Raw genomic sequence first — 13,855 nt, forward strand, 5'->3', positions numbered from 1 at the left:
CATGCGATGGGTATAAAAGAGAAAGACAGAGAGAGAGAGAGAGAGAGAGAAAGAATGTGTGTGCGCGCGCGTAAAGTTGGCTATGTAAATAAAACACATTTCTTCTTGGATAATAAAGAGTCAAACAGAATTTTTTTCGCCAATGTTTTCGACGATTGAAATTGAAAAAAAGCTATGCGACAACGACGTTATCGCGAACCGCGAACTCTCCTCTCCTCTCTCCTTTCGCCTCTCACACCTTCGATCGCGGATGGAGATAGATACCTATCGGAGCACGAAATACGAGACCGGAGCGTGCGAGCGCGCGATACGCCCGACCGCTCCTTTTGCATAATCCATACGGGTCACCCGATATTCATCTTTAAGAGGCCCCTCCTCGTTACCATGTGCGTGTTGTTTTTGACGGTACTTTTTTTTTCTCTCTCTCTCTCTGTTTTTTCCCTCGATGTATATAATACGCGATGCGTGCGACGCGCTCTATCCGTCCGGCGATCAACCGTTATGGCGATACGCGTTGCCGCTCGCTATTGATTTTTGCGTTCCCTCGCTCCGTCGATTCCCTTCCGCGCTCCTTTTACGTTTCTTACCTGGCCGGTGGCCGGTGTCCCGTCGTATATAATCCGTTACGCCAGCTCACCTTTCATCGAGTTTTTCTTTTCTCTCCCTGCGACGCGATAACGTATTCGTATCTCGCGCAAAGCTTCCCCGTGAAAACTCGCCCTATTCGGTGCAATGCGATTTTCGTATATCGGGGAGGCCATATTTCTCGGCGACGCAGCCGCCTGACCTGAGGTTCTAAGAGTGAGGTTATCCGCTAGTCAATCATGTGTATCGCCACAAGACGCGATTTTCCGTAAATGTCAGTGCTTCTATAATCGGAAATCTTGCGCAATCGCGAGTACTTTTAACGATCAGAGGCTCCTTAAGAATAGTTTAATTATTTAATGTATGAGAATAATATACTCTGAAATATTATTCCCTCCAAGTTTATGACAAAGGACTCTGTCGAATCTATCGACAAACGACAGAGCGATAAAGATAGCTGGAAAAGAGGCCGACAATAAAAAACTTCTCGGAGCTGCCGATAATGTTATTTATGATATGATTCTTACCTCCTACATGTAGAATCGATACTTTGGTTTTACTCTACTGCAAACGGGCATTAAATCAGTCAGCTGTCTGTAATTAATGCCTGACGAATAATTTGCGTTATATATTTTTAAAGATCTCCCGAGATGTTAAGAGTCGCTGTACAATTTATATTACCGCGAAAAAGAAGGTGGCTCTATATCTTTCTTTTGGAGTTGGCGTGATATTTATTTTCTTCATATTTAGCAATATTTCAATAGAAAAAGATTTGTTAATGCATTAGACCGCACAGTTCGTCCGTTAAACATACGTACGCATTTTTGGAAAAGAATCAAAATTTATTTTCACTAATGCGCAATATATAAATCACGCAGTATACGACATGTATATATATCTTCATATTATCTATAAATATATAGTATTTACCTATTTCTAATGAATCATGTCGGTGGTCATTTTAATATTCGTATGACGTTTTCCAAAATGATCTGTTATTTTCTTATTTGTGCAAGAACAATTGACTTGTTCGAATGTCTCAGCGTGCTATTTCCTTGTGACATAGTCATACATCTTATTAGCTTGCATCATTATGCGTCTGTCGTTAATTGAGGCATTTACGAAACTAGTTCAACCGATATGGCTAGAAACGGATGAATCCGATTAATTAAGTTATTGAGAATTGGACGAACGATATATTTTTATTATATTAAAACTAAAATAAAAATATATCAGTATTGTTTTAATATTCATAAATAATGTAGATTATTATTTATAAAGAATGACAGATTAGCAAAACAAAGTAAATATATATATATATATATATATATATATATGTGTGTGTGTATAAAAGAAACTTAGATAACAACTAACGTTAACGAATTAATTTCGTTTCATCATATAAATATTTTAGTATACGCATATATGTATAATTGTAATGTAAATATAATATTGTATGTTTGCAATTCTCTGCAAGAGGATTAAACTTAAATACTGCTTTTTTATCTTCAAGGCTGACCAACTCACAGAAGAACAGATCGCAGAATTTAAGGAAGCGTTTTCGCTTTTCGATAAAGACGGCGATGGTACTATAACCACCAAAGAATTGGGTACAGTCATGCGGTCCCTTGGTCAAAATCCCACAGAAGCCGAACTACAAGATATGATTAATGAAGTAGATGCAGATGGTATATATTTTTATTTAGCTTTATGGCATTTTGATGTAAATTATAATTTGCATAAAAGAGCGCGCTATTATCTTATATATAAAAAAATGATTAATATTTGTCTACTTTTATTCATGCTTATCTCTTTCTATATATTAATGAAAATATTAACTTAATATATTTATAGAAAAAAATATTAATAGTCTTTTGTTTTGTCGAAACATGGTCAAAGCAGCTTTTAAAATGCATTTTCTTTTTAATTAAAAGAAGAAAAGAAACGATTTCGATGTTTTGAAAATTTCAAAATTCTAGGTAACGGCACAATCGACTTTCCGGAGTTCTTGACCATGATGGCGCGTAAAATGAAGGACACGGATAGCGAGGAAGAGATTAGGGAGGCCTTCAGAGTGTTCGATAAAGATGGAAATGGTTTCATATCTGCGGCGGAACTCAGACACGTCATGACCAATCTGGGCGAGAAACTCACTGATGAGGAAGTAGATGAAATGATACGAGAAGCCGATATCGATGGCGACGGTCAAGTTAATTATGAAGGTTGTATTATTTAATTTATTAATAAGCATAAAAATTCATTGTCAGTGTGTCGCGCGAATGGAACTCTTGATTGTATCATTTTAAAATACGTTATAAAATAATTATCGCAATGCATGTGTAAAACCTATACATTTAATTTTAAATAAAATACCTGTATCAAGCATCTTGTATTATCACATCAGAAGCGGATAATATTCAAAGAAATATACGAATAATTTGTACAATTTTTACGCTAACGTATTTGACTTTTTGTCAACAAAACTATTTCAATTTGATAAAGTAGTTTGCGCAGTTGTACCACATTGCAATTTTTTCTGCTTCTGATGTCATAATGACGATCACATTTAGTCTTCCATCGTTATTTTGTCATATTGTTGGTATAGTTAGGCATAACATGCAACTAATGTATATGAAACTAATGAAACGTCTTTTTGTTATATTTTTCAGAATTCGTCACAATGATGACATCAAAGTGAATGCAACCTGTGTAACGGAAAAACTCGCGACTCGGAGTGGTGTTGACGTATTAAATAAATCAAGAAACAGAGAAAAACATATGTAACAAAAACAGAATCAACCAGAAAGTGATAAATCTTGTATCAGGATGCGAAGATGATCTATAAAAGCGCGAAGAGTCAACGTCCGATACCGCGTTTAAAATCATCGTTTAACGATAAGTAATACAGGGCAATTAATTGTTTAATTAAAGAGTTATACCACTTAAATCATTATCTCTCAAAACACAAATATTTACGCGTGTACACACAATACAATAACACGTCACACCGATACATACGGAACACTCAAAGAGTATATATATACACTTACATACACATTCACTCGGATGTCTTATTTCCATTGGACAAAACAAATTTGGAAGTGAGATAACGATTGCGCGCGCATGTGCACCAACGACAAAGAAAAAAGTGCATTTTCCATTTTACTCTCTTTCTCGACTGCCCCCCCTCCTCCTTCCCCTTTCCTTTTCTCTTGTTGCATCCCTCGCTATCATCTTTCCTTCTCGTTTCCATACCTTCTCCTTCATTTCCTCGAAAGTTTTTTTTTAATAAGAAAGGCATGTCGAAGATTTGTAATTTCTCTTTGCAAATAGAGAGGAAACGTGTGCGTTAGGGGACAAAGTATAAATCCGATGTAAGATACTATTAAAAGCAGCAAAGATTTATTTGCCAATCGAGAGAGAGAGAGAGAGAGAGAGAGATTTCATCTCGAGAATTCCTTCGTTCATTTTTTTAATAAACGAAATACGTGTATAGTGAATGATGACATTAGGATATGTAGCTGCTAAATAGATGATGATGTCTCTACCGTTAAAATGCATGCACATGTACAAATGTTTGTTTGTCTCTGTGAGAGAATTCGGCCTGGACCGATCGTTTTCCAGACAAAGAGAGAGAGAGAGTGAGAGAGAGAGAGAGAGAGATAAAGAGAGAGAGAGAGAATATAAATATGATGCGCTTCGGCCTCTGGGTTATTGATGACGACTTCAAATGCAAAAGCTGTGCTGGACCCCTCGATGCCTCACAAAACTAATAACTTAATTTATATAAGTAACGAGCAAGAAAATTTATAAAAAAAAGAAAATGTGAAAGAGAGAGACAAAGAAAAAAAGAGATAAGGTATAGATGAAGAAAAATTGGAAGAGGAGCCTCGAGGAGCTCAGACCTAGTGCTTTCGCTCGCGCGTGTCGCGTCTCGCAGGACGGGATGTGATCGGTCGCGCGGATGATGTCACACGGGAACACGGATAATGAGCCGCGACGCGATCGTTGGAAAGCTCCAGGATCCGAAGTCTCGACATTCCTATTTGAAAAAAAAGAAAAGTCTCTTCCTTACGCTTTCAATCAACATCATCCAAGCCTCTCGTGCCCGTGCATACGGGACTCACACGTACACGTTTACATATATAATACGTTTTACGAATTATATACGCGAGAAAAACTCTATACACACAAAAGATTATACACACAGAGTAAAAAAAAAAGAGAAACACTATAATATTATATTCACAAAGTGCGTTTTGCCTCCAGTTCCATTTTAATCTCCTATTTGTAAACTTGCCTTCCGCTCGGGAAAGCCTTACATACATGCGCGCAAAAAAAAAAGATCTTAAACAAAGAAAAAAAGAGAGAAATAACGTTGACACCACTTTTGTTGATATGTAAATCCACGGAGAAATAAAATAGGGATGGGGGATTAAAGGAAGTAAAGGCCACAGTGAGATCGGTGCATTACTTTTCTTCGCCCAGGGGTGCGTGCCAGTCTCGTTAAAAGCGGAGCCAACCAGATCGGAGAAACTGGTGTGATTTTTGTGCGATCCGTACGATATAATGTTACTTAAGAACTCGAGAGCAAAAGAACATAAATACCGTACAGCGTAAAACAACATGCGTGTCGGTGGTTCAGTCATAATATATATGTAATATATATTATTCGACTCCAGACACGCGCACGCCAAGATATCCGCTACCGCGATACGCGACGCAAGCTTACGTGCGGGAACTTTGTAATTAAGCCAATTTACGAATAAATATTATATATATATATATATATATATATAATAATTTACGAAGAAATTAAGAAAAAAAAGATGAAAGAGATAATTCCTCCACAGTCCTTTATTATTTAACATTGAAGTGAACAAAAATGAGAAGTACTTGTATTTCTGGTGACCTAGATCGCATTGATCATTAAACAAAAAAAGAAAAAAAGATTAAAAAAAAAAAGATAAAAAGACAAAATAAATGTATCCTCATTTTTAGGTCACAGCTATTTTCGATTTGTTTCCCTCATTACCAATAGATCTCTCGTTTCAGCAACTATCTCTTTTTGTGTTCGATGGCATCTAGATACTTTGCTATGAGAATATTTCATTGTCTCTCTGTGAACAGGATCCACTTTACATATCTCTGACTTTTCTCACTACCCTCGAAAAACTTTTGAGATTAGATATAGGTTACAAAGGAGAGAAAGTACGGTATTAATTGTAATTAGGGACTCACTCCATTAAACACCCGAAAAAATGGGGAAAACAGCACACATTGGGTCTATTTGTAAACTGTGGTATATTCTGTGTCCGAGGTATATTTACACACTTACACTCTTTATTAAGAATGAAAAAAGATTGTCAAAAAAGAAAAAAACGCACTCTCGTTTTGTAAAAGTGGTCGTTAGTATTCGACAGGCATCTGTATCTAAATGCTTCCAAATTCGCTTCGTTTCATCGAACACTGATACCTAGCGATTAAGTCTCTTACGTTACAAAGACTCTATATTCCAGTATTTAATATAATAGTAATTTTATATCCGTATCGCAAAATCTATTTATTGAAAGAATTTTCGCGCGCCGAGAATTAGATAGAAGAAAGAGAGAGAGAGAGAGAGAGAGAGAGCGGCGCATGGAAGCTCTTGTTGTGAACATTAACATCGAGGCAATGCCAAATCTTTATCGAATAATATTGAAGCGTTAGCTCTTCTAATATTTAATTTAGCGTCCCCTCGATCTTTGTTATTGAAATACACGTTGTTGTTCTTAAAAAAAGAAAAAGAATCGTTTATACCGTGTTTGCGGAGGTACCAAGACACATCCTGCTTCTATCGACCGTTGTATTTATTTCGATGTGTACATATACGAACGTATAAAATCGATCCGACGAAGTGAATCTTCGTACGGTTATATGCTAATTGTAATTCTTAAAACGAACAAGTTTATTGCGATATATGAACAAGGAGAGAACGTTATACGCGTTGCAAAATATAAAGAATTTTTTTCCTATCTAATCATTTCGAGCGTAGACTCGGTGGTTTCTTTTTTATTTTATTTTTTTTTTTTATTTTTTACTGGCTATAGCTATTCGCGATTTTAATAAACACCTTAATTTCTTCAGATTCCAATTTGAACATTGTTTCTATTGTATGTAAGTATATTCTCTGCCGTATATCTCTCAAAGGCGTTCTTCACTTCTTGTCGTACATAATAAAGCGGCACAGTTTGTATAAAGTGTTGATATTAAGTTAATAAATTGTTCCTATATACTTATATGGGAGCAAACTGGTGTTTATCTATAATACAAGCGATTTTATCTCCCCGAAATAAACGATAACGGCCTGATATATAGAGTATCAACGCGAATAAAACGGGAATAGAATATTTTTTTGATAATAGCAGAGAGTACGCTCTATGAAATTTCTTCTTACATTGCGAGAGAAAATTTATTAATTTACCAATGTAATTATATTGTATATGTAATAATTAGTTATATATCGCGATATTAAATTTACCAAGAGATGTCGGGTATCTTTTAACAAAGGATAAAATAGCTTTCTTTCAAAAATATTATATTTTTTATTTACTTTAAAATTTTTTATGCAACACGATAACAAAATTCGATGATTACGTGGATATGTTTCGCTAGTGTCGTCGCACCTATTCGTATTCTTTCACGATAAGCACTGTTTTGGTATAATTTTAAAGTGCAGGCACACCTCCTTCAACAAGTTTTTCAATATCCTTACTTGGTGCTCGGAGCTCTGGAAAAAGAACGTATTTTTTAATAATTCAATATACGTATCATTACGTTATTCCTTTTTTAGCATTATGAAACGAATACTCACCCTATCGAGGGTAATTGTCGGTATAAAAGATACTCGTGGTGCAAGCGAGTTCGTCATCTTTCCGTAGTTTGCCAAGAGTTCCTTCCCCCTTTCGTTGTTCGAACACTCTTTTATGGCCTCCAAGTCCACGGATATACGTTCGGCGCACTTATTCATTATCCCTATCGGGTCTATGTTATTTTCAATCATGCAAATGACAAATTGCAGTCGTATCGACGAGTCTTTGATAACGTCGATGGAACATGCGTGTACGATGTTAGCTTGACACTCGATAGGTCCATGTTGGCACGAGAATTGATATCCATCGTTTGTCTTCATCGTCTGTATGCACGTGAAAAATAAAAGGCGCAATTTTACAAAAAAATAAAAACCTTGCCTGCTCAACTTGTTTATTTGATTATCGCTAATGTGTGTAATCGCAAACAAGAGAGAATATATAAGGGAGTAAGGAAAAATGAGGCAATACAAGATGATTCAAAAGAAACAAAATGACTGCTTCATGAATATAAAAGATTCAAATATCCCGATACACCGAGTTTACGAGTATCTTGCTATTTTTCCTCTGCTCGAGGAAGACTAGAAAAAATTAAATTTATGTTAGTCACATCGACTTACCGTAGCCTTTCCGTACGGTACCAATTCGACTTCAATATTCGTCGAAAGTGTCCGATACGTTGGTCCTAATTGTTTCAAAATAAAACTACGCGAATCCGGGCATAATGCTTCGTAATACACGGCCACGTGTACTTTTTGTCGAGTCAGATCGTCCTTTTGGCTCAACGGTGTCACCGCTTGATCCATCTGAAGCTCTACGTGCATTTTCGCAACGTATCCAAAAGATTAAAGATATCCTCGTTAAATATTAATAAATGACGAACGTGACATTGTAACAATATTAAAGTGTTGGTCTAACATTTTCATTTTAATTTTCAATAATAAAATATGAATGAGAGACACAAATATATAAATTATATACACGATATTTTCAAAATATTTATAATTTTTCCTAACTGATAGTTTTTACCATATTTTGAGTAAATAATAAGATGTTATTTATAGATATTGTTCATTTAGGTTTCTTTCAATAATAATTTTCAGATAATCTCTAATGCAGGAAGTCGCAAATTTGTAACTGACATATATATGTACTTCATTATCATGAATGGTGTTAATCATCGCATATATCTAACTTTTTATAGCATTATATTTTTATTATATACCAATTTTTGTTCTTCTCTCTCTCTTTTTTTTTTTTTTCTTTCGATATAATTCTCGTATACAATTAACCCGGACAAATTCTAAAATTCGAAACTAGCAGTTGTAATTTAACAGATGTCAATTCATTAAAAATAATTCAAATCTTAATAGATTAATGCATTGAATATAGATTGGGCCATATGTCAAACATCTCGTCATACGCGATGCATTCGTCAAAAAAGTTCAAATACGTAAACTTAAAAATAAAAAAAAAGTATAATTGACAATTTTATAATTAAATTACGACATAATTATCTCCATATATATCGAAAAGATAAAATGGAGCCATTACAATCACCAAATTACAATTATCGTATTTGAATAACAATCTGTACAACGAAATGCTTTTTTAGGAGATATAATCAATTTAAAACTAATAACTTTTTTTAATATGATCAGGATTAATACGCTATTATTATTTTCTGTTATGAGTATCGCTGTCAAAGGCGATATGTAACATGAAACGTGTCATGAGAGAGGTATACGAAGACGTGCGCGGTCGTGACGACAGGTGCAGTGCGGCATGCATACATGGGGCGTTTGCATGTGCAGAGTTCTTTACCTTGCTCGGAGACGGCAGCATCGCCTTCCAGGAACGCCAACCAAATCTTCGAGGTCTGCCAAAGCAATAAACCGATGACGAGAACGATGACAAGTCGCCATCGGAAGCTGCCTAACCCCATCGTCCCGACTGTTATCGCGAGTCGCGGCTCGCGGAAAGAAGCGCGCGCGACTCTCACTCGCGCGGCGGTCTCGCTCGTTACAGCTGACGCAACGAGACCTAATTCCTAGTGTCAAACTCACCGCCAGCGGCGACGTTGCGTCGCGGCACGTACGCAAACGGTCGGATCGATGGGAATTGTGAGGTTCCACGGCATGTTACGTTTTTTTAATACGATTATGGTGTCCAACTAATTTTATTTATTTTTCTTTCTTTTTTTATCATGCACAATTGCACATGGCGCGAAAAGTCTGTTCTTTCGAATGACGATTTCTTTCGATACTTTTCTCTTTGCACTTATCTCGTTTTGAATATAACAAAGAACAGAGCTATATCTCACCTTGCGTTCATTTTCGAAAATATGCGCGTAAAAGCCCGTACTCAATACTCTACTAATAAGACGGTCGGCATGAAGCACTATATTGTTTGATAGGTTTATGCTGAACGTTTAATTGGTCCAGATATATATAAATGTATGTACGTTCATACGGATTTCTCATTGATTCTTTCTCGATATGCGCATAATCGCTATAATCGTGTCAATGACAAAGATAGTTGTTACACAAATAGGTTGCTTATAAGAGTACGTTAAAAATTCGTATACACTCTTTATATAGGTATGTTTATAATTTTATTTTTTTTTAATTATTTATTTTTTTTTTTTTTAATTAATTCTGTAACAAATTTAAGAAAAGAAAAAAGAACTATATTCCCACATGTTCTAGCTCTGCGAGAAACGTCCTGCACTTGTTCTTGAGCACTTTAACAGCTTCCGTGAACAAAACAGCCGAGGGTAGTGTCCCCACAGATTCTATATTAACTAAAAATTAGATTTTTTTGTATAACAAATGTTTTTATAATTATTTTATATGATTCACCAGTGCGATGCGCAACATACACATATGCACATACTCAACCATAACTTAAATTCTAATATTGGTCCTTCTTTTTCGATCAAGGATTTTTAAACTACTCATACTTACAGATAAAATGATCCGATATTCGACTCATTTCCACGCAATCCTTCAATTGTTCGTAACGATAGACATTTCTGGCACAAGTATCGTAACGGGCGTCCTTCACGCGCGCTTCACGATATTTCTGTCCCGAACTCGTTTCTTTCTCTACCACATCTATCACAGCAGGGCTAAAACAGCTTTGCAGAAGATCCGCATCCTCGTTTCTCACAGGCTTAGTCAACTCGATAACGGGCATAAGACGATATCGCGCGGGGGCTGTAAACACATTTTTATTCTTATAACTGATACGAGTAACTAAGACAAAATTTAACTCAATAATTTAAAAATTTAATTTTTGCGTTTTTGCAATATCACTTAGGCATGTATTAGAGCACATCTATGATAAAAACACGAAAAGCGTTTCAATTTGCAAAACTATTACATACCTACAGGAGAAAATTTGGCGTGATCTTTGCCAATGCCTTTAATCGCATACATAAATGCGTGGATCTCGTGACCAGGACGCATTTTACATATTAATATATCATTTTCTAGCACACTAAACTGTTCTGCCGCATGTGGAAACATGTCCCCTTGTCGGCCTATTGGTACCCATTTGATATCCTTACTATAAACTATAAAAAACATATTACAAGCTGATTCATATAGATTCTTCCATATTATAATATATCATTGTTGTATAATATAAATGTTTAGAAACACGTGCATATTATACATAATGTTAGTATATAAAAATCTAAAATTAAATACCCTTGCTGTTTCTATACATATCTTCTGAAAGACGAGAATATTTTGGCGCTTGTGGATTCACAGTGCATGTAACTTTCAGTTCATATTTTAGAGTATCTTGATCGCTGACCTCGTCATCCTTCCTTCCGCTCGGAGGATATTCGAATAACCGAGGATCTGCCCGAAGGGGTATGAGACCCAGTCTTGAAAGCGAAATATATTTTTAATTGTTATATGCAAACAGTTTTTATAAAGATATAAAAATTATGAAAAGAGATTCCATTAGAATATTCATCTTCTCTCACCTATGCGCAAGTACTTCGTCCTGTAGAAGACTAGTATTATTTATTATAAAGACTTTATCGATAGCCATACTTGGCACTTCGCTTATAAGTATCCTACGAAATGCATTGGCTAATGAAGTGTCGCAACCAATTATATCGAATTCTAGCTCTTTATCCTCTTCTTGTATTATCTCGATCCTCAATTTCTAAGATATAAGAAATGTATTTTAATTTATAGGCATATTGATGCAAACACATTGTTCCAATTATAACGGCATTTTACCTTTATAAATTTTTCTAGCGCCGTTGATTTGTTCGATGTCTCGCGCGAATATTCCTTGAACTGAATTGAAATAAAAAATTAAAATTGATGTATATTCAACAAATATTGAAATTATTATACAACAAATATTGATATTATGTTTTCGTACATACAAATATAAGACAAAATGCTTTTAATGATTCTAATCAAACTTACAGCTTCGTACTCGCGCATTACCCATCGTGGTTCCCCCGATTTCTTTTCCATTGCTCAATGTTTTTATATTTTAACAAAACACCAAATATTGAAAAATTTCTCCGTCTTCTACACGCCGTTTTGCTAAGTTAAAAACACGTTGTTATTTTTAATCACATGGGTAAAAACCATAGACTTTAAACAGATAGAAACCTGAGAGGGGCCACGCCGCCGTTTTTCCTGTAACGCTTTCTCTAGCCGGTACAGTGGCGCTAACTGGATCCATTTTAAAGCCGGCGGAACTACGTGGCCGGATCCACTTTTCGGTGCCATGGTAAAACGATCGATTGGTGCATGTCCGTGCTAGATCCACAATTATGGATCTAGCACGGACATGCACCAATCGATCGTTTTACCATGGCACCGAAAAGTGGATCCGGCCACGTAGTTCCGCCGGCTCTAAAATGGATCCAATTAGCGCCACTGTACCGGCTAGAGAAAGCATTACAGGAAAAACGGCGGCGTGGCCCCTCTCAGGTTTCTCTCTGGATAGCGTTGACATAAATTTTAACAATACGCAGTAGTCCAAGAGAAAGTGTTCATCACTCTATCACTTTGAAAACTAAATTTTGAATCCAAATTTTCTAAGATTTATTTTCCTTTTTTAATATTTATTTGTATTTATTAATATTTATTTATTATTAAAAAAATAATTTATAATATTTAAACGTATGATATATTCACATGTACGATATATCCGATTTATGTCGCGTTTGATGCCATATTTTAATCGCATAAATCTTATCAAACCATTATAATTATTTTCAAATCGATAAAATACAAAATAAAAGTTTTAGTTTTTATTTTATGTTTATGTATGGGCCTCTGGTGGCTCAGGGAGTAGCGCGCCTGACTCACATCCCAGAGATCTCGGGTTCGATTCCCAACTCGACCCTGGCCTGCGCTTTCCTATTTTTCCTTTCCGACATGCACCAATCGATCGCTTTACCATGGCACCGAAAAGTGGGATCCGGCCACGTAGTTCCGCCGGCTCTAAAATGGATCCAGTTAGCGCCACTGTACCGGCTAGAGAAAGCGTTACAGGAAAAACGGCGGCGTGGCCCCTCTCAGGTTTCTCTCTGCTTTAAACATCTCTGATAAAAACCAGTGTTACTAGACAATTCCCCTTTTTCGCGCATGCACGTCGACTGTGGGCCAATTTCACCAAGTCCGGTTATGCTGTGATCCGATTCCCCACCCGGGTGCACCCCGATATTATAGTATATGTGACGTATACTATAATATCGGGTGCACTCGGGTGGGGAATCGGAACACAGCCTTATGCCCGTATCAGACTACGCATTGAAAATTGAAGATTGAAGATTAAAGATTGAAATTTGAATAATCAGAACAAAAGGGACTAAAATTTCTTTGTCCTGATTGGTCAAATTTCAATCTTCGATCTTCAATCTCAATCTTCAATGCGTAGTCTGATACGGGCTCTAGATGAACCGACGGTTAAAATTAGCAGGGTTTCAATTGAAATGATATGAATGCTTGGTTTTCCTTCACTTCTATTTTCTGTTAGCCACCCTGCTAATTTAAACCGTCAGTTCATCTAACCGGACTTGGTGAAATTGGCCGCGTTCAGCAGAGAAATCCGCTTAGTAGCAATCAAATGTGATTGGTTCTTACTTTTAGGCCGGTATTCATAGTCCGTTCTTATATTCAAGATCGTCTTAAGTACGATCTTAAGATACTATGCGGCCATTTCATTGGTTGAATGGGATCTTAAGACGACCCAAGACCACACTTAAGACGATCTTGAATATAAGAACGGACTATGAATACCGGCCATAGACATAGGCTGCGGTCCGAAATACGCTCACAGCGCTATAAGCGCGCTGCCAGCTATAGTGCACGTGACGTAAACTATAGATTTTCAGTACTATGAGCGCTGTGAGCGTATTTCGGACCGCAGCCTTGGTA

General features: G+C 36.3%; 3 protein-coding genes across 3 annotated transcripts in view; 1 reads left to right on the forward strand and 2 right to left on the reverse strand.

Annotated features, from left to right (window-relative positions):
- Positions 1-4,918, forward strand: part of LOC115243511 (calmodulin) — a 6,788-nt gene extending 1,870 nt beyond the window's left edge. Inside the window, exons 2-4 of the mRNA XM_029820588.1 lie at positions 2,099-2,273; positions 2,565-2,807; positions 3,255-4,918. Coding sequence (XP_029676448.1) covers positions 2,099-2,273; positions 2,565-2,807; positions 3,255-3,283 — 447 coding nt within the window. The 3' untranslated portion in view covers positions 3,284-4,918. The remainder of the gene's footprint in view (positions 1-2,098; positions 2,274-2,564; positions 2,808-3,254) is intronic.
- Positions 4,919-6,623: 1,705 nt separating this feature from the next.
- Positions 6,624-9,578, reverse strand: LOC115243510 (gamma-interferon-inducible lysosomal thiol reductase-like). The gene is made up of 4 exons (XM_029820587.1): positions 9,258-9,578; positions 8,054-8,247; positions 7,439-7,759; positions 6,624-7,354 (listed from the first exon to the last, which is right to left on the reverse strand). The coding sequence occupies exons 1-4, from the start codon at positions 9,376-9,378 to the stop codon at positions 7,265-7,267; spliced, it is 726 nt and encodes a 241-aa protein (XP_029676447.1). The 5' UTR covers positions 9,379-9,578; the 3' UTR covers positions 6,624-7,264.
- Positions 9,579-10,032: 454 nt separating this feature from the next.
- LOC115243508 (DNA-directed RNA polymerases I and III subunit RPAC1) lies at positions 10,033-12,240 on the reverse strand. Its single transcript, XM_029820584.1, has 7 exons — positions 11,888-12,240; positions 11,693-11,752; positions 11,431-11,615; positions 11,147-11,328; positions 10,822-11,010; positions 10,400-10,651; positions 10,033-10,236 (listed from the first exon to the last, which is right to left on the reverse strand). Exons 1-7 carry the CDS (start codon positions 11,936-11,938, stop codon positions 10,121-10,123), a joined length of 1,035 nt encoding a protein of 344 aa, XP_029676444.1. The 5' UTR covers positions 11,939-12,240; the 3' UTR covers positions 10,033-10,120.
- Positions 12,241-13,855: the final 1,615 nt, after the last annotated feature.

The sequence above is a fragment of the Formica exsecta genome, unplaced genomic scaffold (genome assembly GCF_003651465.1).
Source record: "Formica exsecta isolate Colony F162 unplaced genomic scaffold, ASM365146v1 scaffold72, whole genome shotgun sequence".
Lineage (NCBI taxonomy): Eukaryota > Metazoa > Arthropoda > Insecta > Hymenoptera > Formicidae > Formica > Formica exsecta.

Excerpts from the sequence above, each read along its gene's own strand:
- LOC115243510 (XM_029820587.1), bottom strand. The coding sequence starts at position 9,378 with ATGGGGTTAGGCAGCTTCCGATGGCGACTTGTCATCGTTCTCGTCATC. Across the intron at positions 8,248-9,257 it reads TGCTGCCGTCTCCGAGCAAG|AGCTTCAGATGGATCAAGCG; the intron begins GTAAAGAACTCT and ends AAATGCACGTAG. Across the intron at positions 7,760-8,053 it reads TACCGTACGGAAAGGCTACG|ACGATGAAGACAAACGATGG; the intron begins GTAAGTCGATGT and ends ACGTGCATACAG.
- LOC115243508 (XM_029820584.1), bottom strand. The coding sequence starts at position 11,938 with ATGGAAAAGAAATCGGGGGAACCACGATGGGTAATGCGCGAGTACGAA. Across the intron at positions 11,616-11,692 it reads CGCTAGAAAAATTTATAAAG|AAATTGAGGATCGAGATAAT; the intron begins GTAAAATGCCGT and ends CTTATATCTTAG. Across the intron at positions 11,329-11,430 it reads GACGAAGTACTTGCGCATAG|ACTGGGTCTCATACCCCTTC; the intron begins GTGAGAGAAGAT and ends TTCGCTTTCAAG.